This window comes from Mauremys mutica, chromosome 7 (assembly GCF_020497125.1).
Source record: "Mauremys mutica isolate MM-2020 ecotype Southern chromosome 7, ASM2049712v1, whole genome shotgun sequence".
Classification (NCBI taxonomy): domain Eukaryota; kingdom Metazoa; phylum Chordata; order Testudines; family Geoemydidae; genus Mauremys; species Mauremys mutica.
Window position 1 is genome coordinate 75794921 of NC_059078.1, and position 27856 is coordinate 75822776.

At 45.6% G+C, this 27856-nt stretch overlaps 1 protein-coding gene across 1 annotated transcript; it reads left to right on the forward strand.

Annotated features, from left to right (window-relative positions):
• Positions 1–818: 818 nt before the first annotated feature.
• LOC123374517 (synaptotagmin-15-like) lies at positions 819–25312 on the forward strand. The gene is made up of 8 exons (XM_045024589.1): positions 819–885; positions 12973–13183; positions 13849–13991; positions 14691–14986; positions 15842–16012; positions 17140–17260; positions 21707–21886; positions 23361–25312. The coding sequence occupies exons 1-8, from the start codon at positions 879–881 to the stop codon at positions 23495–23497; spliced, it is 1266 nt and encodes a 421-aa protein (XP_044880524.1). The 5' UTR covers positions 819–878; the 3' UTR covers positions 23498–25312.
• The last annotated feature ends 2544 nt before the right edge of the window (positions 25313–27856 follow it).

A 27856-nucleotide genomic window follows, 5' to 3' on the forward strand; every position in this document is an offset into this window, starting at 1 on the left:
CACTCCCCTGCCTCTCAGGCTGGCGCTGGAACCGCTGGAGTCCGCCTCCCACCCGAGACAACCCTTGGTTCGAATGTCAGGCTTGCCACAGTCCCTGCCCTGAAGTTTGATCCCTATTCAACTAAGCTCCGTTTAGCACGAGCACTTCCAAGGTCTTTCAGTGCAGAGGGCATCGCTCTGCAGGCAGAAAACTCCTTTTCAATAACATGCTCTAACAACACTAGATACCTGCACACTTAAATACACTCGGACTAGGGCTGTTTTCTTAGCTGAACAAACATCGCTCTGATAAAGCCCGGCGCGACTTTCCCAGCAGAAGGCAGGAACCAGGAACCTCCCCTCCCACTAACCCCTCCAGCCGAAGAGCGCAGCTTCAAGGACCAGGAAGCCAATGAAGGAAGCGGCTTGGTGTTGGTGATTTTTGTGTACGGATGCTATAACCCTCCGGGGTGGGTGGGCAGGAGGGGCTGATTGCAGAGCCTGCTCCGTTGTCCCTGCCCAGCCTCCAGTAGCAGGCAGATCCCTGCAGCCCTTTAAATACCGAGCAGCTCATCTGTGACTAGAGGAGGAGCAGGCTGGGCAGCAGGAGCGAGGGAAGCAGCGGCCAGTTGGCCAAGGACTCGCTGCTTCCCGCTCCCTAATCTCCGGCTGCTGCCTGGGAACACAAGATGCACGTGGGAAAAAGGTCACCAGCTGGCACCTGAGAACTTGGGGCCGTGCTAGTGCTGCTGGGGGGCGGGGAGCCCGTGCACCCCGCCGCGGGAAGGGCAGACTGAGACAAGGAGCTGATCGCCCTGCCGGGGACTGGGGGAGATGGGGGAGAGCCTGTGAATTTGAGGGACAAAGGATCCAGCCCAGCAGCTGAGGCCCCAGGACCCATGTCTGGTAAGTGCCGGAGTTGGTCTGTAGGGGCCCAGGGCATCCCCGGACCAGGGGGGCGTGGGGAATGGGGTGCAATCCAAGGGGAGCCAGTCAGGTGTAACTTGGGGCTCAGATCTCTGCCTAGGGCCAGTGTCCTTGGAACAAATGTGTGCAGTGGGGGTACTGAGAGCCATTGAACTAAACTGTAAACCCTGTATGTGATGGAAACCACTTCAAGCCAGAGGGTGCAACAGCACCCCTTGTTCCAGCAGCCCTGTCCCTGGGGAGGTCAGTGCTGGCACTGGACACTTACCTGCCCAAGCACCAAGAAGAGAGTGATGCCTGTTATGGGGAAGGGGGCCCACAGACACAGCTGTTCTCCCCCTTTCACCTCTCCCTCCCTAATGTCTCAGGGGACTGGATACCAAACCATTATCAGCTGTTCATCAGCCAGGAGAGGGGGCATGTCAATACACGGCTAGGTCCCCTCCAGCACCCCCATGCCTGCATCAAGCTCATCCTTGCTCTTCTCTGATCTAGGTTCCTGTGAACTCAATCTGAACTGAAATTTCCCTCCTCTTCAAAAATCCAGCCCCTTTCCACACTGATCCTCTGACAAACCACTTTCTAAACTTACTGAGTTGCTGAAATCTCCAGGTTGCTTCTGTGCTGGGGGAGTGACCTGCTCCATCCTGCTAACATGCTCCTTAAATAATAAACACTTTAGGAAAGTTTAGTTATGGATCAAAAGCAGAACTTTGCAGCTCCAACCCATCTCTAGTAACATATGTGAACATGAACCACTATACAGTTATTCAGTTCTCCTCCAGAACCCCAGGTATGAAGCACCATCCCTCTAATTCTCAGGTCTCCAACTTGATTTTTATTATATGCCCTTGGTGATTGCTTTCCTATCAAATAATTGCTTAGATTCTGTTGTATGTAATGCATGTAAGGCAGAGAGAGCAAGCCAATAAGGAAATGTAAAAGCTGATAGATTTTTCAGAAAACACTCTGCAATTTTCTGTCATAAAGGTTTATGCTAAGACAAATGTGTAAACTATAATGAGAATGAAGAGAAAATACATTGCAGATCTGAGACTTGTGTATGAATTAAAATTTGTGAGGCAGTGCTGCCTGACTATATAACCACAATAGAATTCATTTGGTATGGTATCGGTATGGTCATTTCTCAGGCTGCAGATTTACCAGAGAGTGGTGGGAAGGATGGGGAGTGGTAGGAGGAGAAAGCTTATATACACCGTTACTTTTGCAAATAATAAACAAGAGACTCTAAGCCTGATGGAGACAGAAAATCCACCCATCAAAATATTGTGTGCGCTAAAATCAAGGGTAGTATCTTACACATGTTGATAGCTCATCCTTGCAAAGCCAGAGGTTGGAGGAGATTAGCTGAATGTTCTAACTAGTTCTTTCCATCTCTAACTCCTATGTTCTATATTATACATACAGTACAACAATTTCTCACGAACATAGGTAGTTATTTAATCATACAAACATTTTTCTTCTTCACAACCAATCACACCTATCTTAATGGCTGTCTTTCTGATTTATGCCGCACTGTATCCTCCTTATGTATTGCTTAGTGCTGTTGGTTTAAACAGATAAGGCAAACTGCTTAAAGACAATAAGCCAAATTCTATTTTAGATACAGGAGTGTGAATTCTAAGAAGCTCTGTTGAACCCCGTAAAATTCCTGTGGATTTACCCAAATAGGAATAAAAGATGGATTTGCTGTCAATGGGTGGGGCAAGTGAGTCAGAAATGTTTAATGATTTGATTCAACAGTGAACAAATTAATCTCACTGAATTTTCGCAAATGTTAAGAGCTCATTCTCTTTGGATTTACTTCAGTGCATTCCATGGATGGCTGTTGTAGTTACACCACACCACCTGTTGGTTTATTGTCACTGATGGTTGTGTGGATAAGGCTGCGTGGGCAGGCTACGTAAGCAGAACACAGGATAGTTGGAAAGGGAGTAAGTGCTCGGAAATGGAGAGAAGGAAATACATTGAAAACAAAGAAATAGCAAAGAAGATAAGTGGGTTAAGCTTTTATGGCCCTTGAAATGCTTGCCTTTCTTTAATATACATACATCAGAATGGAGAATAAAACCATGAAACATACAAACATTTGCAGTGCAGATATTACACCTGTGGAACTATTTCATTTTTACCAGTGCTCATTTTATCACGGAATTTAGCTAAAAGACTTACCTTCATCAGACACTTCTCACTCTGCTCTTCAAAAGGCAATGGATAAAGATTTGTACATTTGCCAGTTTTACCTACATGAGTGTTTCAGTGGAAGTTTATGAGTATGCTCTCTAAGATTAACAGGTAATGTGCATCTTCAGAAGTTCTTTGCTCAAGAGTGAATTTCTGAGTTGCCAGTTTCCCCAAACTTCAAAGTTATGCAACAGTTAGGAAATTAGGTTACCAGTTTAGCACACCCAGACTTTCAAGAATAATATTAATCCACAGCAAACAGGCAAACGAGTTTCCTGTTTCCCAGAGCGATTATTATAATCATAGGCTGGATATGTTTTAGTTTCTAGACACACTATCTACAGATTACAAGAAAAAGATGACATTCATTGTTCTGAAAAGTCCATATGTTGGTTGAGAGGAGGGGGAAGATATAAAAGCAGATTAAAAAATAAAGAAACAAAAAAGAAGTATGGTCGCAACCTCTATCTAATCACACAGAGATCAGACTAGATGATCTAATGTTCCTTTCTGGTCCTAAAAATCTTTGAATGAATAGTTTTTGCTTGTATTGCCATGCAGGCTGCTGATTAAATACAGATCCCCTACCACACCTCAGGAGGCGAAAAAGAAGAGCAGGGAATTCATAAATAACATGTATGTGTGAAGTATAATCGGAGGTAGCACTACTAGAGAAACATTTATTCACTTCATACTATTTGGTCACTTCAAAATCTGAACAAATATTTTATCCAGTATTATTTACTGAAAGCAGACTGTGCTTGATGCTGTACAAATAATACAGGATTCCTCTTCCTCCCATCACAAAAAGAGTTTAGAATCTAGTTCAGAACTTCAAATACAGCCAGAATAATTCAGAAACCAGAGAGAAGCCTGGTTTAAAATACCACCAAACTCCGGGAAAGTTCAGCTCCAGATCTAGACTTTGTGGCTCCATCTCCAACCCATGTGACCCCAAAACATATCACCAGGGGATAGCATGAACTTGAGAAATTTTGCAATGATCAGCATTGAAAGTCTTTGCAGAAAAAAATGTGTTTTAAGGAGGGGGTTTAAAGCAGTAGAGGGAGGTTTTCTGGACCTTCAAAAGAAGAGAGAGTTAAAAGCCAAAGGGGAGGCCTGGAGAAAGTAGAAGGACACAACAGATGCAGTTAGGAGGGAAGTGACTCCATGGGTGGAATTAATCACTTAGGGTATGTCTACACTATAAGACTATTTCGAATCAACTTAAGTCGAATTTGTGGAATCGACCTTATGAAGTCGAATTTGTGTATCCATACTAAAAACACTAATTCGACTGTGCGAGTCCACAGTAACGGGGCCAGCGTCAAATTTGGAAGCGGTGCACTGTGGGAAGCTATCCCACAGTTCCCGCACTCCCCGCTGCCCATTGGAATTCTGGGATTTCCCCCCAATGCCTGCTGGGGGAAAAAATGTATCGAGGGTGGTTTTGGGTAACTGTCATCATTGAACCGTCAATCACGCCCTCCCTCCCTCCCTCCCTCCCTGAAAGCGCCTACGGGCAATCTGTTCGTGCACTTTTCTGCTCAGTGACAGCACGGGCACCACAGCACTGCGAGCACGGAGCCCACGGCAGTTATGGCCGTGGTCAACTCCTCGCACTTTATCGTCCACCTCTTCCACAGTCAGCTGCTGAGAAATCGGGCTACTTTTCAATGGTGCTGCGAGCACTGGTGGACCATGGGGGACGTTTTACCAACATCAACGTCGGGTGGCCAGGCAAAGTTCATGACGCGCGTGTTTTCAGGAACTCTTGTCTGTTTAGACGCCTGCAGGAAGGTAGTTTCTTCCCGGACCACAAAATAACTCTTGGGGATGTGCAGATGCCTATAGTGATCCTCGGGGACCCAGCCTACCCGCTAATGCCCTGGCTCGTGAAGCCCTATGCAGGCACCTTGCACAGCGACAAGGAACTCTTCAAGTACCAGCAAGCAGCGAGCAGCGTGACCTGTGACTGTTCAGTTTCTTTACAGAGAAGCTGAACCTGCCCCTGTTTCTTTACCAAGTTACTGTTGACCAGCATCTGCAGTTACATACCCCGTCCACCCCGCTTCCCTCACTTCCAACACACGTTTAAAAATAAAATACATGTTCCACTGTAACTTTACAAAGGTTTCTTTATTGATGACTTTGCACTAAAGGGTTGAAACTGGGACGCAGACTGTGCTGGGTAGGGTGTGCGGTGATGTAAAGACCGCCTGTAAACTCGAGGAATGACAGGCTCCTGCTCCCAGAGCGGTCTGCAGTGCCGGACTGGTTGTTTCAACGGAGCCTGCCATCCCTCCTTTTTGGGACTCTGTGTGAGGGGGCTATGTGGCCTTGTGGCGGGGAAGGACGGATACAGATTCCTCTGCTGCGTGGCTCTGTGGTCCAGGACAGGGACCGTTGCATGAGATCTGTAACCCCCCTCCCCCGCTACAAACTCACGTACCCCCCCACCCACACAGAACCTGCAAACCACCTCCCATACCGACCAGGGTGCCTACTGACTGCACTGTGTGTGTGACCTGCTGCTGATCCTGCCCCCGTCTCTGTACCCTGCTAAAGGTGACTGTCCTATGCAATACCCTACCCCCTCACCCACCCACCCACCCCTTCAAACACAGCGTTGTGTAAAAAAGCATGATGGAAAGAGTAATTAACAGCAAAGTATTTTTAATAATTAACCAGACAGTCAGGGGATGAAACTGGGATTGGGGCTAGGGTGAGTCAGGAAGGGAAGGAATTCTCAAAAATTAGGGTATGAGAGCTTTTGTGTACTTTAGCACTCTGCTGGGGTGCAGTGACAGTTTTCACGGCCCCTGGCGCCACTCCTTCTGGTTACTTTGGGTGACGGGAGGTATGGGACTTTGTGGCGGGGGAGGGCGGTTGCAGATACACTACGGGGGGGCTCTGTCCTCCTAGCTGCGGTCCTGCAGAACATCCACAAGGCGCCGGAGCGTGTCCGTTTGCTCCCTCATTAGTCCAAGCAGCGTTTGAGTCGCCTGCTTGTCTTCCTCACGCCACCTCTCCTCCCGTTCGCTGTGTGAGCGCTGGTACAGAGAGAGGGTCTCCCTCCAGTGGCTCTGCTGGTCCGCCTCGGCTCGGGAGCACCCCATAACTTCAGCGATCATCTTGTCCCGTGTCTTTCTCTTTCGCCGCCTAATCTTTGCCAGCCTCTGTGAGGGGGATGCTGTGGCAGGTCTGGAGACAGTCGAAGCTGTGTGATGGGAAAGAGGGAGTGAATTCCTTGCAAAGATACATTTCTGCGAACAATGAACACAGTCTAGTCTGTGTCTGTGAACAATACCATGCACAGCACCTATTTCGTCCGCACTCCTGCAGAGGCAATCCAGAAAGCATAAACTCTGCCCCTGTTCCACCCCATCGCAGTGTCCCCCGACCCTTGGAATTCCGGGTTGAGATCCCAGTGCCTGATGGTGCAAATTTCATTGTCGCGGGTGGTTCTGGGTACATGTAGTCACTCATTCCTTCCTCCGGGAAAACAACACCAGACAATCATTTCGAGCCCGTTTTCCCTGGATTGCCCTGGCAGACGCCATAGCGTGGCAACCATGGAGCCTGTTTTGCCTCTTGTCACTGTCACCGTATGTGTACTAGATGCCGCGGACTGAGGCGATTCAGCAGCGCTACACAGCAGCATTCATTTGCTTTTGCATGACAGCACAGATGGTTATCAGCCATATTGTACCATCTACCATGCCATTGTAAATTGGCAAGGTGATGATGGTTACCAGCCGTATTGCATTATACCTTCTGCTGCTGTCATAGGTGCCCCTGGCCGAGATCAGCCAGGGGCGCAAAAGACAAAACTGGGAATGACTCCCCGAGTCAATCCCTCCTTTATGGTATCTAAAAATAGAATAATTCCTGCATAGAAGATGGGGCTAGTGTAGTAGAGATCCAGTGTTTCAGAGAACCAGAGAGCACAGCCGCTCCGTGTCAGATTATGCAGGAATGATGAGCTGCATGGCATTCACAGGGGGTGCTCCTGCAACAACCCCACCTGTTGCTTCCCTCCTCCCCCAGCCTTCCCGGGCTACCGTTGCAGTGTCCCCTGATTTGTGTGCTGAAGTAATACAGAATGCAGGAATAAGAAACAGTGACTTGTTACTGAAATGAAATGAGGGGAAGGCAGCCTCCAGCTGCTATGATTGTCCAGACAGGACATTAAGCAGTGTGGTGGGAGAGGAAAACAGCATCCTGCTGCTATGACAGTCCAGGCAGTACAGAATCTTTTCTTTACACATGAAGGGCGGGGGCTGATGGAGCTCAGCCCCCTGTTGCTATGATGAAGACGGTTAGCAGGCCGTCTACTTATGGGCTGATGATGAGGACAGGTACCAGTCGTATTGCACTACACCGTCTACAGCAAGGCTGATGATGATGACGACGGATATCAGTCTTATTGCACCGTCAGCCACCCATGAGGCGAGGGGGGGGAGAGGATGCTACAGTACAGTGCCGCAGCATCGCGTCTACCAGCAGCATTCAGTACACATAGGGTGACATTTAAAAGAGTCAAGAGACGATTTTTTTTCCTTTTCCTTCTGGGGGTGGGGGAGGGGGGTACATTGACGAGCTATGCCCTGAACCGCCGCGGACAATGTGTTTGACCGTACAGGGAGTGGGAGATCAGCCAAGAATGCAAATGCTTTTCGGAGATTGCAGGAACTGTGGGATACCTTGCGTCCTCAGTCCCCCCTCCCTCCATGAGCGTCCATTTGATTCTTTGGCTTTCCGTTACGCTTGTCACGCAGCAGCGTGCTGAGTCTCTGCTACGCCGTCTGTCCGGAAATTTTTTAAACATACTTTGGACCAGGCGTAACATTACAGTAATTCCCCTAATTAGATGCAGGAGTCGCCGAGCGAGATTGCACTGAGGAGGGTCACTGAAGGAGATAGAGAGCGCATGCTGCGTGAAAGCCAGCACAAACCAGGGCCCTATGCAGCCGTGCTCGGGGAGGCAATGCTCATGAAAGCCTGGCGCAGAAAAGTGTGCTACCACAGAGCACCCAATAAGGCAGCTCTCCCCAGGAACCTCCTGCGGAGGCTTTTCGATTACCTCCAGGAGAGCTTCGTGGAGATCTCCCAGGAGGATTTCTATTCTATCCCCATATATGTAGAGACCTCCTTTTCACATACTTCAGCTTCCTGTTATATTAAGAATAAAAGTTTACATGTTTAAAGCACTTACCGACTGCTCCTTCCCCTGATTCAGGGTCCGGGTTAACAGCCGGGGAGGGTTGGTAGGGGATCTCCGTGACGGTGATGAAGAGATCCTGGCTGTCGGGGAAACCAGCGTTGTAAGCGCTGTCGCCTGCCTCGTCCTCCACAAACCCTTCCTCATCTTCCCCGTCCGTGAACATCACCGAGGAACTGTCCGTCGACACTGTCCCATCGTCAGAGTCCACGGTCACTGGTGGGGCAGTGGTGGCAGGCTCCATAGCGTCCGTTTGCCGCTTTGATTTTTTGGTAGCCTTGTCTGGGGTCCTTGATTTTCACGCGGTGCTGCGTTGCATCCCGCCTGTATCCTCTGTCTCTCATGGCTTTGGAGACCTTCTCGTAGGTCTTTGCATTCCGTTATTTGGAGCGCAGCTCCGAAAGCACAGACTCCTCGCCCCACACACCGATCAGATCCAAGACTTCCCGGTCAGGCTATGCTGGGTCCCTCTTTCTATTCAGAGATTACATGAACTCCTCTGCTGGAGAGCTCTGCATTGCTGCCGGTGCTGCTGAGCTCGCCCCGATGTCCAACCACGAAATGAGATTCAAACTGTCCAGACAGGAAAAGGAATTCAAATTTTCCCGGGGCTTTTCCTGTGTGGCTGGTCAGAACATCGAAGCTCGGACTACTGTCCAGAACGTCAACAGAGTGGTGCACTGTGGGATAGCTCCCGGAGCTACTAAGTTCGATTTGCATCCACACCTAGCCTAATTCGACATAGCCATGTCGAATTTAGCGCTACTCCCCTTGTCGGGGTGGAGTACAGAATTCGAACTAAAGAGCCCTCTATGTCGAATTAAATGGCTTCCTGGTGTGGACGGGTGCGCAGTTAATTCGATTTAACGCTGCTAAATTCGAATTAAAGTCCTAGTGTAGACCAGGCCTTACAAAAAGTGAGGCATAAGAAAAGGAAATGCAAGGAAGTCTCATATAGGACACCAAGCACATTCAGAGCTCACCACACCTTCAGTGATCAGAAGGAATTGCAGTGTTGTGGCCACTCCCTCTTTTATGCCCTTGGAATGCTATACAAGGGTGGGGATGAGAAGCCCCATCGACCATGCTCGCTAAAAGATTTAGGGGGCTCTTGTTCCTACGTGTAAGAAGAGCGAGAGGCCACACTGAAGGAAGTGGCTTTACACCACCTCAGCACCTCCCTCTATTCTGGGGCTGAGGACTGACATTTTAGTCCCCAGCTCAAGTTAGAGCAGCCTCAGGGGTTACCTTGCAATGCTCCCAATCGCCCTGGACTGTTCCAGCAGCCAGGAACAGCCAGGTGTAGGAATGCATCCTTCCCCACTAGGAATCTAGATGGCATGCCACTTGCACCAAAGACTCCTGCTTGGAGTGGCATACCACTAGCTATGGTGACTCTGATTTCCAATGGAGTTCCTGGTCCAGGAGGGGGTGGGGTGGTGGTGGGCCTTATGGTCTCTTTATGGCTTCTGTATTCCAGCAGAGATGGTGTAAAGTAGCCCTGGGGTACCAATGAATTGGGTCCATTATCAATATCCAACTCTTGTTCTTTACTGAATAAGAGATCCTCATCAAGGAATCTCTGCATATTCATCTTTAATTAAAGGCATCTTTGATATTTTGATACATTATCTTCCATTTTTGCTGGCTATAAAACTGCTCCCTCAAGGTTTCATTTTCATCTTAAGAAATCAGGATTCGGGATACAACTTTTAGATGATGTGCCTGAGTTGATCTTTCCAGATTAGAAAACATACATATCCTCTAATTCTGTTTTGTTGTTTCTAAACTTCCTTTGTACTAAAGGTTCTTTGCTTTGTTTCATTTTTAAACTATGTTTTGCTTTTTTCTTCATTTGGACACACTGTCTCAGCTGAACATTGAAGTAAAAGGAAACAAATCAAAGTAATGGTATAATGTGCTGCCCGGTATTTCACCCTACACTGTCTAGCCTGTTTTTCCTGTAATGGGAGTACTACAAAATCTCTCATAGTAATTGGAATAAAAATAAGAACGCTTTGGCATTTACTTATATTCTATGCAGGTTCTTATTCCATGCTCATCACCATAGTATCTGATCACCTTCCAGTAGAGTATTAAGAGATGTAACTAATATCTATCACAGGCCTGCACAACTCATAAAGCGGCGAGGGCCACATTCCTCCAAAGAAAACAGCTGAGGGCCGAAACCTCCCGGCCCCACGGAAACACCCCGCCCCAGGGCTGCCCAGCCCTGCAGAAACAAATCCTCCTTCCCCAGCGCCACCCCACCAAAACAGCTGTGGGCCAAAAAGAAAGGTTGGGGGTGGGGAGGTGATACCTTATTTTAAATCAACCGGGGGCTCCCAGCTGAAGAGGTGGCTGGGAGCCCTCAGGGGCAAATTAAAGGGCCCGGGGCTCCAGCGGCTGGGGGAACCCGGCAGGGCCAGCTCTAGGTTTTTTGCTGCCCCAACCAAAAAAAAATTTGGCTGCCCCCCGTCCCAGCCCTGGGCTTCCCCCTGTACCCCCCTGCTGCCCCAGTCCTGGGCTCTCCCCCCACCCACACACCCTGCCGCCCCAGCGCTGGGCTTCCCCCTTTCCTCCCCACCAGTGCCCTCCCCCCACCCCACTGCTGCCCCAGCCCTGGGCTCCCCCCCCACCAGTGCCCCCCCCACACCTCCTGCCGCCTCAGCCCTGGGTCACTGGTAACTCGCTCCCAGGGTGGGTCATTCAGCAGGAATTTTGGATGTGCACAAAACACAGACAGGATTGGTTCCCACATGGTTACAGAGCTGCAGTAAAGTGGAACAATTTTCAGCTTGTGTGATTGGAGGATGTCTGGATGCATATTATAAGACTGTCCTCCATAAATGAGGGAAAGTTGAGGTGCCTTTATTATTCTTTTGTTCCACTCTTTCTTTCTATGGGGAATTTGCCAATGCAATATCACTGTCTTCCTTTTAAACAAACAAAAAGGCAATGGCTGTTGAAAATAGCAATTCCAGTCCTAATAAGCATTTCTTGCTCAATTTTATCCTACTTTTTCTACAGCAAGTTACAGTGGATCAGTATATTTGATTTGGGAGAAATGAAGTAACCGCTGCCCAAACTGAGCTTGAGCACTCCTGAATTTTGAGGTGTTCAAATCTGGAAGGCAGGTGCTGGGGGGAAGGTGGGGGGGGGGGCTGTGGGCTCCGCGGGGGAGCATGGCAGCAACGTGTCTGGAGCTGCACGGAGCCAGACACGCTGGTCTGAGTAGCACGGTAAGGGGGCTGGGGGTTGGAGAAGGGGTAGGGGGTTCTGGGGGGCAGTCAAGGGACAGGGAGTGGGGGGGTTGGATGGGGCAGAGGTTCGGGGAGGCAGTCAGGGGACAGGCAACAGTTGGATAGGCATGGGAGTCTCAGGGGTTCATCAGGAGACAGGTAGGGGGTGAGGTCCTGAGGGGAAGTTGGGGGGATCTCAGGAGGGGGCAGTTGGGGACAAGGAGAAGGGAGGCTTAGATAGGGGCTGGGGTCCCAAGGGGCAGTTAGGGGCGGGGGTCTCGGGAGGGGGCAATCGGGGGACAAGGAGCAGCGGCATTTAGACAGGGGCAGGAGTCCCGGGAGAGGAGTATCATGGGACAAGGACCAGCGGTGTTAGAGAGGGGGTGGGGATCCTGGAGGGCAGTTAGGGCAGGGGTCCGTGGAGGGGGCAATCAGCGGCCGCGGGCCAGGATTCAAAGGGCTCTGGGCTGCCCTCCGCTGCGGGCAGTGCAGAGCCCTTTGATTGCCCGCCGCGGCTGGGATTTAAAGGGCTCTGCGCTCCCCGCAGCTGTGGGCAACCCAGAGCCCTTTGATTGCCCACCGCGGCTGGGATTTAAAGGGCTCTGTGCTCCCCGCGGCTGCGGGCAACCCAGAGCCCTTTGATTGCCCACCACGGCTGGGATTTAAAGGGCTCTGCGCTCCCCGCAGCTGCAGGCAGCCCAGAGCCCTTTGATTCCCTGCCGTGGCTGGGATTTAAAGGGCTCTGCGCTCCCCGCGGCTGCGGGAAACCCAGAGCCCTTTGATTCCCTGCCGCGGCTGGGATTTAAAGGGCTCTGGGCTCCCCGCGACTGTGGGCAGCCCAGAGCCCTTTGATTGCCCGCTGCGGCTGGGATTTAAAGGGCTCTTGGCTGCCCCCAGAGTGCCATGTGCGGGGGATTCAGAATCCCCCCCTGGGCCGCACAGTGAGGCTCCGCGGGCCGCATGTTGTACAGGCCTGATCTATCAGGTGGTGTTAGGGTCTCCCATCCTCTATCCAGGGGAGTGTTTTGTTTTGGTAGGTTTTTGTTAACTGTAAGTTGCTATATATTTATGTTAGAGAAGGCAGGTCAAAGAAATGTGCTTTGCAGCTAGAGTGGAAGATGGTGAAGGTTTCTGATGGTCCTTAGTTTCTGGAGGAGTTCATTCCAGTCTCAGACTGACCCCCCAAGAAAACTCTTGAGGGTCAAATTCTATTTCCAAAGTTTCATCCAATATAACTGACAGTGAAATAAGCAAATCCATTCTCATCAAATCTTTCAGCAAACCAAAAAACTGTAAGTTCTTAGTCCTAGGAGCATTTTCTTAAATTTAAATATTCCTGTCCAAAAAACCCTATATGTACTGATGATCCCACTTTGTATGCCTTCCTGTAACCAGAACAGGTAGCTGCTGTGGCTGGAGGTGTAATAGGAGGAATTCTTTTACTGATCCTTATTGGAATAGCAGTGTACCTGCTTTGGAAGAAGATATGCCTCCTACCTTCCTATGAGGAACTCACAAATTCAGTCACACCAACACATCCAGATGCCAGTCTGGAGGATCAGACTTTAACCCAGCCATCTTCTGTAATTCAACCAAAAAGCATAAGGTAAATAGACGTCTTTTTCTTCCTATGGGCTACTGTTTATAAAGCTATATACTTCTCTACCTGCCAAAGGCCCAAATGTGGGACACGATGTATGACAGGAACCCAAAATGAAGCGGGGAGAGGGGAGGAAATCAATCATGTAGGAAAGGTAAAATACTGTGTGATTCATTCCTTTAGAGTAAGTGACTGTTACTATAACCTAAGTTCAGTAATACTTTATTTCTGATGTATATGATGGAATATAATTTAACAATAAAAAGGTGGGGAAATGAAACTTACGTGGACCATGGATAACTTTGCTGGTTCTCAAATTCTGATGTGCTCAATCTCCAAACAAAAAAGTTCAATTGATTCTTTTTTTCTTTGAAACATTAATTAAAGAGAAGGAGAGGGGATCTGACTGACAGTTTATTGTATGTAAGGTGCCCACCATATTGAGGGCCACAAATCCCTGGGACCTCTAGGTGCTACCTTCATACAAATAAATAACATTCTATAATTTTTATATTGGTTAAACAAGGGGTATTGCATTATCAGTCACTTCCATCTAAGGACTAATGCACCTACAAACAATTTTTGCAAAACTAAACTAAATGTATTATTCTCTGATGGAGTTTGGTTTTCTTAGTTAAACTGGAAGAGTTGTTTGTTGTTGTTCTGAGCAGAACTAGAAGCGTTCCATTCATCATTCCACCAAAATTTCATGGGCGAGACTGGATTAACCTGACAAATGGAGAGCAGGTTCAAGAGGACAGTGACCCCTACGTGACTCCGGAGTCTGGGCCCCGGTGTTCTTTTCACTCCTTGGGTATGATGACACTGCAAAGGTGGGACAGATTATTGGAAAGGAAGCTTGAGTACTGTGCAACACATTTGAGGTGCAAATATTATACCCTACAATTGTTATCTGGCCACACTCTGGAGTGATACTGCTTATCTAAATATATAATATCACAAAGTGTAGATACACTATGGTATTCTTCAGTAATAGCCCCAAACACTATACGGTATGGTTAGATAGGAATTGGGCCAGACTGGGGCCACCCCTTACACTGTTGTACAAGGGAGAGGATAGAGCACAAGAAGCAAGTCTTTCCTTGAATCTTCGAAATAGGGACAACACCAGGGCTGCTTGGGGCTAGTGTCTGGTCGGGGCTAGTATCTGGTCAGTTCTAACATCTCCCACAAGGGGCGGACGTGGCCAGTTGCAGAAGGGAGCATATGCTGCACTCTGGAGGGCTGGAACAAACATCAGCTACATTCCCCCAGTAGTTGTCCACAGCAGAGTCACTACAGAAGCCTCCATAACAATATGAAGAAAAGAGATGAGTCTACAAACTCTCCTCAACCTTTGAGGGAAAAGGAATTCAAATGCAGAATTTATACACAGAGGTAAACTGTGAATAAAGAAGAGCTTTACATGATTTCCCTAAAGAGGCAGTAGCTGTAAGAAACACTGCTGTAGTCTGAGGTTAACTTGCTTGGTTTTGTTTTTTATTTTGCAAAGCTGGAGCTTATGTCATAGGGTCTATCAACCCAGAGCTGTACAAGTTCCCTGAAGACAAGAGCGAGACAGACTTCCCTGAGTGCAACATTGGCCGTCTTTGGTTCTCAGTGCAATATGAGCAAGAGGCTGAAAGGCTTCTCGTCTCCTTGATTAAAGCTAGAAAACTGCAGCCTCCTACAGATTCCTGCAGTCCCTTTGTGAAAATTTATCTGCTGCCTGATGAAAGGCGTTACCTTCAGTCCAAAACCAAACGCAAAACACTCAACCCTCAGTTTGATGAAAATTTTATTTTTCAGGTACTTGCCTTTTAACTGGAATGGTACATCTGATGTGTCACTCTGGATGTCAGGGAAACAAGATCAGTAGGTTGTGCAGCCTGGAGGTCTGTGTCATCTCATGGCGGACCTTTCCCAGCACATACATTGTCACAATGCTCTCTAGCTGTGAGGCAGTTTATTATTATTATTTGTGCTGCCAGGGCCAATCAGGGGTGTGTGTTTATGTTAGGCACTGTAAAAAACACAAAAGAGATGGTCCCATACCCCAACAAATGTACAAGCTCAGTCAAACAAATCTTATTTGATATTTCATCTACACTATTTGGTATGCACCATTTTGCCCCAAGTAGCATAGATAGTGGCATCTTCATTTCTGATTTTTTATACTATATTATGTTTATCATAGTATCAGAGGGGTAGCCATGTTAGTCTGTATCTGTAAAAAGTGAAAAAGAGTCCTGGGGCACCTTATAGACTAACAGACATATTGGAGCATAAGTTTTCGGTCATCATGCATCTGACATGCGTCTGACGAAGTGGGTATTCACCCACGAAAGCTCATGCTCCAATACATCTGTTAGTCTATAAGGTACCACAGGACTCTTTGTCTATGTTTATCATAGTTCTCAGTGCATTTATACACAGAAAATATCACCTCAAAAGCCAGAAGCAGCAATGGGCATACTGGGATGCAGATTATCATAGCTATTTTGCTAATAAGAAATATAAATATATATCCTATTTTAAGTACAGAAATTACATGCCCTAAAATATTTCAGAGATATATGCATCACATGTATGGTAATGATAAGTTGCAGAGCTATGTAATAAATTATATTGTTATATTGAAATGTTCTGCCTACTTTTGTATAGGTTTCTAGTAAGACATTGTATCAACGGACTCTGAAATTCTCAGTCTACCATGTCGATAAACAGAAAAAGCACCATCTCCTAGGCCAAGTGATTTTTCCTTTGAAAAATGAGACATTAACTGGTGACAGCAAACTAGTCATTTGGAGAGATTTGGAAGCAGAAAACCTGGAGGTAGGCAACTAATTAAAGGGTACATTCATTAGATAAATACCACTCTTTTGTATTTTTGAGCTTTCACATCGTGATGGGCCTATTGGGGAGACCAGGGAGTTTTACAGCACATATGTAGTACCTGCACATGGGCACAGATGAGGCAGAGGAAGGCAAGATCAAATATGGGATTGTTTTTGTTAAAAGCTAGGGGATTAGAGTTTACCAAGGGTCCTAACATGTGCCGTGGGGGAGGGAAGTGTCACGTGCAGGACTATAACACTTAATGCTTCCCATCACAGTGTTTAGCACAGGAATGAAACGGCTGCATCTGCACACAGCTATCTCCCCAATGTCTAGGATGAGGCGTAAAAGCTAAATGAAAAAACACCTGCTGCTGTTTGCTTGTGTTATGAATTAATGGGGACACAAGAAAGGCCCAGCACAAAGCAGGATGAACAATGCTGTATCCCAAATGAGGAGGAGGGATGGGAATGCAGGAAAGCTGCTGGCAGGCTTTCAGGGAAACCTTTTTCATGTGTGTTAATATGACTCAGTGGGTAATACTTTCATAGCACATCAAGACGGTTTGACCACCATTTATGTAAACCCAGAAAAGCCAGAAACTTGGTTAGTGACAATTCTAAGAATACTTCATCCTGTTACAATGCAGAGTTACAGTATTACTCCTGCTGGTGCTGGGGAATTGGGAGGAGGAGAAGATGGCTTCCTGCCTTGGGCAGGGGTGGGGGGAAGGCGCAGAGAGTGAGTGTATAGGGGTGGCAGGGTGGGAAATGACACCTTGATAGTGTTGGGTGGATAGGAGGCACAGCTGAGACTAGGATCCAGAAAGAAGGGTCAAATCCTATTCACTGATGTAAATAACTATTTATGTGAATAAGGGCAGCAGGTTTTACTGGGAGGGATAAAGCCAAAATCTCCTGCAAAGAACCATAGAGCAATAATCACTATGTAGGCAATTATACTAGTGTCCGATTGTTCCTTTCAATTACCCCTAGCAGTGAAATACAGAGATGCTAGAATTCATGTCCCATTCCTAAAGTGGCAGAAATCACTGTTTTCCAATATATCTGACTGAAAAGAAAGCCTTTTAAATGCATTTTAATAGTGACCTTCCGCTTCCAAAGCCTCCTTCAGAGTACGGCGATATCCAGTTTTCTCTCAGCTACAATGACTACCTGGGCCGTCTCACTGTAGTGGTGCTGAGAGCGAAGGGATTAAAATTCCAGGATGAGAGAGATGCTGCCAGTGAGTATTACCTTCCTCTGTTACTACCCCTGGATTCCTGCTCTGGTTTGCTTCTTCCTGGCCCATCTTCACAGTGCTTACGTTAAGTGACTCCACTGAACGACCAAACATCAGGGAGATTTAATTTCTGCACAGAAGCAAACTGTGTTGTGTTCCTGTGCTAACTAGATTTGGATATTTGCTGTTTGCATATTCATTGGGTGGGAACCTGGTTTGCAGAGAGGAGGGAAATGAAAGGAAGGCAAGACGCTTGTCAAATCCTGTTATGTCTTGCTTTCTGCTTTGCCTCCATTACAACCTGAGGAAGCTGCAGGTAGAGCATTGCACCAGTGAATCTGCTGTTACAGTTGAGAGAGCATGTCCTGGACAAACCCTGTATTTCTGAAGTTAATGTTCAGCCCAGAAGCAAATGATTTTTGGAAGGTATAATTCTGGCATAATTCTGTTGGGCCATTTTAGAGATGTCCCTGGGATTTCAGCATGTGGACTGAAGGCAGATTAGGGCTCAATATGCAAGGAAATCTTTTGAACATGTCCATTGCTCAAGACAAATATTGATGGCAAGAAAAAGGACAGCAGATAGAGGAGGCAGGAAACATGGCTTTGGACGAGTATACAGTCACCATTGAACTTTCAAAACATGAAAAATGTATATAGTTTTAAAATGCATATTTGTGTAACAGCACTAATATAGCCTGTTAGTAGATGTTTGCTGCTCAGGAATAGCTAGCAAGATACTGAAATTCTCTTAGCGTTAGTTCAGATCATACCTTTTCTTTTTAGTAATTTGAAATCTCCATGTGCTAAAATCACACAGGCTCATTAATTAAAGATAGCCATTTTTTCCAGTATGTAGATCCAATGTGAATCAAAGCTTCTGTTTGGCACATCTAGATAAATAGGGCCTGACCTTTAAAATAGGTCTCAACCGGGCCTCCATTTGTGTGAGGCATAATATTGTGTCTACAAATAAGGAGGCCTGTGGGATTGTGCCTGCAATTAACTATGGATGCAAATGGTTTGCCCTGGTGTCCTTGGCCAAGCTTTACTCTCCCAACATCCTTTTATGTGGTGAATATCAGCTGGTTGCTGTCCTTCAGTCTGGAGGGAAAGTGGGGGTGGGAGCTGCATTTCAGAGTTGATGTACGTAGAGATTGGCCCCAAAACCCACAGATCCAAACACCCTGAACTGGTGGATATTCAAATACATCTCTGAATCCAACAGTATCTGTCTCTAGTGATTTGTGAAGTGATTGGGGATAAAAGGAGCCATATCAATGTAAAAGATTTTCTCTTAGAGTTGAGTACAGTTTAATTTTCTCTATAGAGATCTTCAGTAGCTGTAATTATAAAGAGCGTAGAGTGACAGTCTCATTGATGGAGATGAACTGTCTTTGTACAAGATATCTATAAACATCCAGACAGTGGGACTCATGCCCATTAACCCCAGAATAAATGCTCTCTCAAAAAATTTTATAACGTCACTAGAGATGAATTTTCCTTGTTTAGGCCAGGAATGTTGTAAGAGGAGTTGTACAGTAGTAGCACTGAAAATACCCATCTTTCAAGTAAGCAAAGTCATGACCTAACAAGTAATGCCTCTGCACTAAGAGGTAAATAATGGACAGGCAGAAAGCAACTATTATAAATGGCCATTAGAAAGCGAACAGATAGCTAAGATAAGGATATTTATACAACGGACTTCCAGGAGATAAATTGCAAATGAGGTGAATGTAGGGTCCTGAGGTTGGAAAAGGTTAAGGCAGGGGTTCTGAGAGAGTGTGAGAGTGTGTGTGTGTGTGTGTGCGCGCGTGTTCTCCTCTCACATCTCATCTCCGCTCCGGCCCAAAGTGCAAGACTTTAAATTGTGCAGCAGTGAGAGTCAGATTAAATTTCTTTCATCACATTGGCCATTGAGCTGCTGTGTTAATTTGATGCCAGGCTCTTGCACATTATTGTAGTAATCAGTTCATTGACAGGGCTGTGGAAGCTCTCCAGGAGGAAGAAAGGAAGGAAGGAAGGAAATGCTGTCAAAAAGCAATTCCCCAGGATAAATGGCTAATATTTAAAGACCTTTAAACAAACAGCCCTTATTTCCTTTGATAATGCTCACTGCTACAGCTGACTTAAAGTGACTGCAGATTCTCTGGCAAATCCTAAAGGGAAGAACTTGAATGAGAAGGCTCTTACATTTACAGTTTATAGGCTCTCTGTTTCCATACTGATTGTTGTTAATTATGATGATGTGTATTACTATAGCACTTAGGATCCTCAATCATGGACCAGGACCCCAGTGTGCTAGGTGCTGTACAAACACAGAACAAAGAAAAGTTCCCTTCCCCAAAGAGCTGATCTTTTGAACAAGGGCTTTGTATTCTATAGCAAGGTATAGGCCAATAAGGGAATGTTTACTGGTTGACTAAAACTTGAGTGACTGTAATGCTTGTGAAAATGAGGAGTGGCTAGATCCAGGCTTAGTGCAGGCAGTTTATGGGCTAACTTCTTTAAGCCAAGGCATACCACAATCAACATACCTCAGCTGTTGTGTGAAAAGCCACTACTCTGATAAATCCATGGTCTCTCTTGAGCAGAAACCGCTGACTAACTAAGTTTGTGATGTGGATAAACCAGGACTAAAATGTTAATCTCCAAACTCCTGTTGGGACCCACTGATTTCCACTGATTTGAAGGGGAGCAGGATCAGTAAGTCACCTGAGATTTAAGTTGAACTCAGGTCCCTATAGATGAAAATCTCATGTACTAGCTACAGTGGGTCTCAAAGCATCTAAATCATCATCTATAATTTACTTGAACTTCCAGCTGTCCTTTCAAAAGCTGGTTCTCTAGCTATACGGATAATCCACAATGATACCAAAACAATTGTTCTTCTGATCCAAGAACATTATTCATGCAAAACCAAGACCTGAAGTAAAAGGAACTGAGAAATTACATTAACTCAAAACCAATTTACCAAGATTAAAAAAGAGATTGGATATTTATATGGAAATCAAAAATATTCAATTATATCTCCAGTTATCATAATTAATTATAACAACATTTTGGAAGGGATATTCAACCTTGTGCTTCAGGGTTTAAGTCAATCCCTAACCATAGAGACCAGGAGAAGATCTATGCCGGGTGTGTGTGTGTGGGTGGGGGGGATTCTCTTACATTTGCCTATTGCTGCGTTTTTGCCCCTTCCTCAGAGACTGGATATTGGACTACATGGATCTTGGGTTTGACTCAAAATGGCAATTTCTAGAGTTTATCTTCAAAAACTACTAATTGAGAGTGGGATTATGTTCTTACTCTGAAGATGATTGGGCTCCCCATACCATTCCTCAGTGAATCAGACTGTTCAGGACCAGCCTGAGCATAATTTTAATTAGTTTCGCAACAAAAGACTGGAAATGATGGTGGGCCTGGATTTTTTTCTGCTGTCTTCTCCCTGAATGGCAGGGGGTAAGAAACAGTTGCAGCAGGGGAGCTCTTATTTCTCCCTCATGAAAACATTACTGTTTAGCCACTAAGATCAACCTTTTTCTATGCTTGCCAGTGAATACTGAAGATGAAGAGAGAAAATGGAATCATTTAGAGCAGGGGTAGGCAACCTATGGCACACGTGCCGAAGGCGGCACATGAGCTGATTTTCAGTGGCACACTGCCCGGGCCCTGGCCACCATTCCAGGGGGCTCTGCATTTTAATTTAATTTTAAATGAAGCTTCTTAAACATTTTAAAACCCTTATTTACTTTATGTACAACAATAGTTTAGTTCTATATTATAGACTTATAGAAAGAGATCTTCTAAAAACGTTAAAATGTATTACTGGCACACGAAACCTTAAATTAGAGTGAATAAATGAAGACTCGGCACCCCACTTCTGAAAGGTTGCCGACCCCTGATTTAGAGGCTGCTTTGGCTCTTATTTTCAAATGTTGGCTGAACAACACTGAGGAGCAGGGTCAGTCCAGACAGGAAGCAAGGAAGACTTTTTCTTGCTGTTCTTCCCCCACCTCACCCTTCTTTTTCTATTTGGCAAGGTCTCTTAGAAGAAATAATCAACCAAAGAGACAATTTTAAACAGCCCCCAGCCACCTCTTTATTTCCCAAATGCCAATACCTTCCACAAATTTACCCAAATTTACTCAAAGGAGTATAAAAAGTCAATGAGATTTAACTACCTGCTTAAGTACTGTCTGGAACATGGATTCTGCCTTCCTGACTGAGGATCTAAACAGTCAGTGTACTTGCTAGATAATGTCAGTGCATATTGCCATCTTTCTGCATGTGTCATCAGGCTTTCATCTAATTAGTTTTATGACCTAATTTGTTTTAAATATAGTTTCTGAAATCATGAAATTGTTTTGAATTATCTTTATCCTTTTCTCTCAAGTGCCCCTGACATGTTGTTTTCTTCTCCTTGGAATTTTTTTTTCACCTCAGGTGTGTATATCAAAGTGTCTCTAATGAACCACAATAAATTCATTAAATGTAAAAAGACAACAGCTGTTCTGGGATCTCCCAATCCAGTCTATAACGAAACCTTCAGCTTCAAGGCAGACCAGACGGAGCTGGATACAGCAAGCCTGAGCCTGTCTGTGCTCCAGAGTGCTGAGGGAGACAGTAAGAAACAGAATTTACTATATCTGAGATATACTAAAGCTTTTCCTAGGTTCTTGTACATTTGCAGCAAGGCAAGGCTTACTCTTGATAATTCTAAACACAGGAGTGTCACAGTAACCTGCACTGATAACCATCAGGAGCTAATGGGCAGCCAGGTATTTTAGAAGCTGTTGTTTAGATGACTAAACCACCAGAAGAAAGATTAAAAGAGCTGACATTAAAAAAATGATTTTAAATACAATTCATATGTTAGATGTCATTCATTCTATAGCCTTCTAATCATGTACATTTTTGAGTCTCACAATGAGGAAAATGAACAACAATCATTTTAGAGCCATTCACTAGTCTGTTTGGGTATGTTCCTTACATGTTTTTCAGAGACTGGATATATCTGGAATGTTCCTTGATATTAGATATCGAATGTGATATTAGAATGACATGTGGAAATTCTCCATACACATATTCATAAATCCAATACTTGCTTTACAGCAACATCAGTAAGGAAGTAATCTAGACATACAACAGCCTGTCATTTGAAATTCGGGTTGGGAAGGAGGGAATCCTGTTTCAAAGGTCTGAGATTAACTGAAACTTTAAATCAGCACCAGAACTGCTGCAATCTAGTCAATTTCTGTATATTAGCAGCTGCATTCTGCTCTTTCTCTAGCCCAAGCATGAATTCAGTATTGAAACACAAAAGCTTTCATGGGGTTACCATATACAATGTTTAAGTGAATGGACTGACATTGGGGGACTGGTAATGGCCTGCATTGTGATTAAGATGTAAATGTATAACAGTTTTTATGTGAGGATCTTAAAAGTGCTTTACACACATTAATACATTTCTGTGAGGCAGGTTCAGATGATCATCCCCATTTTACATATGGGTAATTGAGGCTTGGAAAAGTTAAGTGATTTGCCCACTGTCACAGAGTCATTGGCAGAGCCAGAAACAGAATCCAGATCTTCTGACTCCTAGTCAGATGCTCCACTAACTAAATATGCTTCCTCCATGAGCCAAAAGCTTTTCATCTTTCAACATTGGTCTGAATCCTAGCCAAGTTGGTGGTGACCACAGCAGGGCACATCTTTGAAATAAATCTCTAGGTGGAAGGTTTTGAGGAGATAAAGATTGGTCTGCCCAGAACAGTAGCTCTGACTGGCGGTAAACTGTAAGTGACGGAACAGGCCGAAGCTGATCTGACTGGGTGTGCGCCACCTGCAATCTCTCAACAGTTGAGTCACTGGTGGGAACTCTGCAGTGGTGGGGGTGATCATCTTTAATGTGTGTGTACTGAGAGAACACTATATCCCCAGATCTACAGCACACACTTTGGAAATTTTGATTTAAAAAAATATTCTCTCTTATTATACATACAGTAAAAGAAATGCTGTTGTTCCACTCCTATGTAAGGATCCAGCCAGAACATAGTAAGGGTGCTGGCCACTAACCACATTCTTTTTTTCTATTCAGAAACCCACCTACTGGGTCGTGTAGTGGTTGGGCCCTTCATGTACACGAGGGGCAAAGAGCTGGAACACTGGAATGAAATGATCAGCAAGCCCAAGGAGTTGATTAAACGATGGCACGCTCTCTGCCGCAACACCTAATTGAGCAGCATCTCTCCCTCTGAACAGCACCTGAAAGACAAGGACTCCTTTAAAATGTAGAAGCTCTCATATTTTTTCTGAATCCAAAGACACGCACAGAAAACTTTCCCACCATTTAACCTCTGCAACCAGCCAACAACTTAAAATTTATCCTCCACTAAACATACAGAAAAGTCAGTCTCTCCGTGACTGAAACAGAGTCTTCCCTCTCCCTCCAAAATGTTTTTCCAGTACTGTTTGGTCAACATACAGTAGATCACACAAAGCAGAAAGACAAACATGAGTACCCTAATCCCGTGACCAGTTATTTGAGCTGCTAATCTTGGCCACTCATTTCCTCATTTGGACTGAACCCCAAACAAGCTACAAATGGTCCTTAAGGATACTGGGCCTGATTTACCACAACACTACTTCAGTTCTAGACTAGTGAAGCTTTACTGAAATTAATGGAGTGCCACAGGCATAGACCTCCTGGAGTAACATAATGGGGTCAATCAGGACCAAAATATATATGTCAGCTGAATACAGTAAGCACTGTAAATATTTGAATTATCCAGGACAACTGCTTTATATTTCAAATTAGTGAAATTTGAATCTGGTTTATAATGACCCAGCACCCGTAACATATTTCTGTGAATCTCAAAATAACACTATACTTCTATCAACAGTTTAGTTGAATGTCTGCTATTGACTCAAAATCACACCTTCTGGTGACATTGAAGACAAGGTAAAAGTATTGAAAATGTTGGCTAAAATTCTGATCATATTACAGCCTTGTTGTTAGCTTCAACTCTGGCAGAATGAAACTGTGGTGGTGGTGGTGGTGATTCCTTCATTTCTTTATTAAGTAAAGTGGATCAATTATATTTTAATTAGAATAAAAGCAACAGGACAGCCTCACTTCTTGATGGCTCACCTAGGACTTAAACACAGTACTTTTTACATCCTAATCTAAAATCATAAACCAGACCAACAAACTGCCTTCTAATGCAGCATTTAGTACGATATGTTTCAATCAGCATTATAATCTTTGCAGTTGAGATAAAACAGGCTTCCTTTCAAACCGGATACAGTGTTAATTAACCTAATATGTCAAAAGTAGAGCTCTCTTGAGAACCAGAGCACTTTTCCTTTTGAAAACATTGCTGCTGTCTGAAGGTGGTAGCATGAATGTCTGAAATGGGCAATAGTACAGAAGATTCAAATCTGCCTGAGCTCTCAAGTGAAATATATTGGGGGCTTCAATCTAATTGTGAGAAGTCATGTGGGATCTTCATATCTCATAGTTTGTTATGAATAGCAGCGTGTGTACAAGAGAGGTCCAATATTGGTGAATCAGGGATGAAGACATATTGGACTGGTTATGTAAAGAAACTTGTAAAGTACCTGACCACACTATGTCTGTCTTGAATCAGTACTGTTAAGTCCCCAGAACTTTGAATAGATCTGGTTTCCCAATTTTATTCCCCAAAAGCTGTTTAAAAACAGTCTAATATGCAGCAAGTCTGATTTGAGGAGGAAAACGATATATGACAGTGTGCTAACTATATTGTTATAGTAAAATTGTAACAGACACTAAAATTACTCTTTGTGCATCCCCCCCTTAAGTTAGTAAAACCTAACTAATTTGGCTGTAAATGAAGGTGAACAATAATGTGTTTCAGTTAGTTAGGTTTTACTAGATGGTGTGTGTTTATGTAGTTTAAATTTGTAATGTACTATATCTGTTAATATAAATGCTGCTAGGCTAGGAAACAAAGGATTTTTGTTTCTTTGCTTGCACTTTTCAAGTTGACAGCACATCCACCTCTTTCTCGCCACACAGTATCCTGTATGTAATAAAAAAAGAATACATTGCACCAGTGCTGTCTCCTTTATTCATGCTTCTTATACATTATAGAATGACGAGTGCTGGGACAACGTAAGGTTTGCTATTCACCAATTCTAAATGAAGTGATGGAGAAATGGATCTGTGGGGATTAAAGGATATTCATCAGTAACCTTGCACTTGGGCTGTTGTCATGGGTGTTGGAATTGCTGCTCAAGGCTAACCTGAGTAACAGGAGTTGGAAAGGTCACATCTGATTCCTCACTAGAGAATGCTGTTGCTCGAATACAAAGCCACAAAAAAGAGGCATGACAGAACTGGGGGCAGATCCTTAGCTCGTGTAAAATGTCATAACTCCATTGACTTGAAGTCGGTGGTGCAATTGCAAGTCACACCAGCTGAGGTTTAGCCCACTGGTCTTTTATTGTCCTTGAGAGAGGTCTATGATGGAGTGAAGATAAGGAACGAACAGCAATACTTACCAGTCCTCAATCACTTTCCTGGCTGGAATCTCCTCACTTCCTAAATATGGAAAGCACAAATATTCACAGTTGAATGTAAGTGAATGAAACAATTAATCCAGATCCTAAAAGTAGATAGAAAAGAAGAAACAGAAGCTATGAGTTAAGTTTGTATAAGATGCAATATCTTTCACAGTATTTCCTATCACTATGCCCCCAAATGAGAATTGCTTATTCAACAGTTGTTCTGCAGTTAGCATGTAGAGCTGTGTACTTCCCTTTGAGTCATTCTCTAGCCATATCAACACAGCTCCACAATGTAAATTACATATGTCATAGGATGAGATAACCCTTTAAGGGGTTTGGCGCTTACACCAGGGGTGGGCAAACTTTTTGGCCCCAGGGCCACATCTGCGTGGGGAAATTGCACTCAGGGTCATGAATGTAGGGCTGGGGCAGAGGGATGGGGTGTGGGAGGGGGTGCAGTGTGCAGGAAGAGGCTCATGGCAAGGGAGTGTGGTGCAGGAGGGCTGCTGGATGTACGAGGAGGCTCAAGGCAGGGGATTGCGATGCAGGAGGGGGTGCAGAGTGCGGGGGGGGCTCAGGGCAGAGGGTTGGGTTCAGGAGGGTGCAGCAGGGGGCTCAGGGCAGGGGATTAGGGTGCAGGGGGGTGCAGAGTGGAGGGGGTCAGGGCAGAAGGTTGGGGTTCAGGAGGGTACAGCAGGGGGCTCAGGGTAGGGGGTTGGGGGTGCAGGGAGGGGTGCGGAGTGCGGGAGGGGGCTCAGGGCAGGGGGTTGGGATGAAGGAGGGGTGCGGCAGAGGGCTCAGGGCAGGGGGTTGGAGTGTGGGGTGCAGGAGGGGTTTGGGGGGTGGGCTCTGGGGTGGCAGCAGCACGCAGTGGGGCTAAGGCAGGCTCCCTGCCTGCCCTGGCCCCGCGCTGCTCCCAGAAGGGGCCAGCACCATGTCCCAGCAGCCCGGGGGGGAGGGAAGGGGGATCAGAGGGCTCCGCGCGTTCCCCTCACCTGTGGGCCCAATACCCCCCCATCTCTCCCCCAGGGGCCACAGGGACGTGGTGCTGGCTGCTTCTGGGAGTGGTGCGGGGCCAGAGCATGCATGGAGCCTGTCTTAGCCCTGAGGTACCATGGAGGTGGCAATTACGCGGGCTGGATCCAAAGCCCTGACAGGCTGGATCCGGCCTGCGAGCTGTAGTTTGCCCACCCCAGGCTTACACTCATCCATACCAGGTCTAAACTGCCTTCCCAGATGATGGCTTTTTGAAGCTAGGCATTGCGTGTTTGCTTGGAGGTCAGATCCTTAGATAATAGGTGATGCTTCTTATAAGAGGGGCCTTCTCAACCAGTGGACAAGAGACCTGCAAGGAGCAGGAAGGCTCCTGCAGGAGACCCAGGGTTAAGAAGACCCTGGGATGGGTCTTTCCACACCAGCCAGATGGAAAGGCCTGGCTGGAGCTTCTTGCTTTGGGGAACAGGAGGAAAGTCCTAGGAACCATTGAGTCTAGCAAGGGGCTTTAAGAACTGTTTAGCTGAAAAAAGGCTGGTTTTGATTTAAATTTACATTGAACTGTGATATGTTAATAAACGGGACCCCAGGGGGTACTGTTTGACAAATGAGAGCCTAAGTGCAGTAACTGAAGAGCTCAAGGGGAAGAAACTGAGGCAGTGGCAGGGCTCAAAGCCAGATTGGGTCAGGCCCTCTGCAACATTCACCTTGCACTGTGAAGCATTACCGTAAAGCATAGGTTGTGATGGAAAGGACAATCAAGAGAGTTTTTAGAGTCAGAGATGTGTACCTATGAGTGCCCCATAGGCCAGAGCTGAAACACAACACAATAATTTCTCAGCAACTGTTTCTTTTGTAACAGTGAGTTATGGTGATTGTGTATGCAAAGCTTAGAATAGTGCTGTTTCACTTGTCTCTGATGACCAATTGCTGTACATAACATTATATTCTCATCTCAGTGCAGAAGGAACAGACCTTGAAGTTTGCTAAGGTCCTAATAGATCCATATTCAGGGTTTATGAACAGAAGAGAGAGATAGAAAGTACTTCA

Coding starts and splice junctions, on each gene's coding strand:
- LOC123374517 (XM_045024589.1), top strand. Junction 14,987..15,841: donor ATGAAAATTTTATTTTTCAG/GTACTTGCCTTT, acceptor ACTTTTGTATAG/GTTTCTAGTAAGACATTGTA. Junction 17,261..21,706: donor GGATGAGAGAGATGCTGCCA/GTGAGTATTACC, acceptor TTTTCACCTCAG/GTGTGTATATCAAAGTGTCT.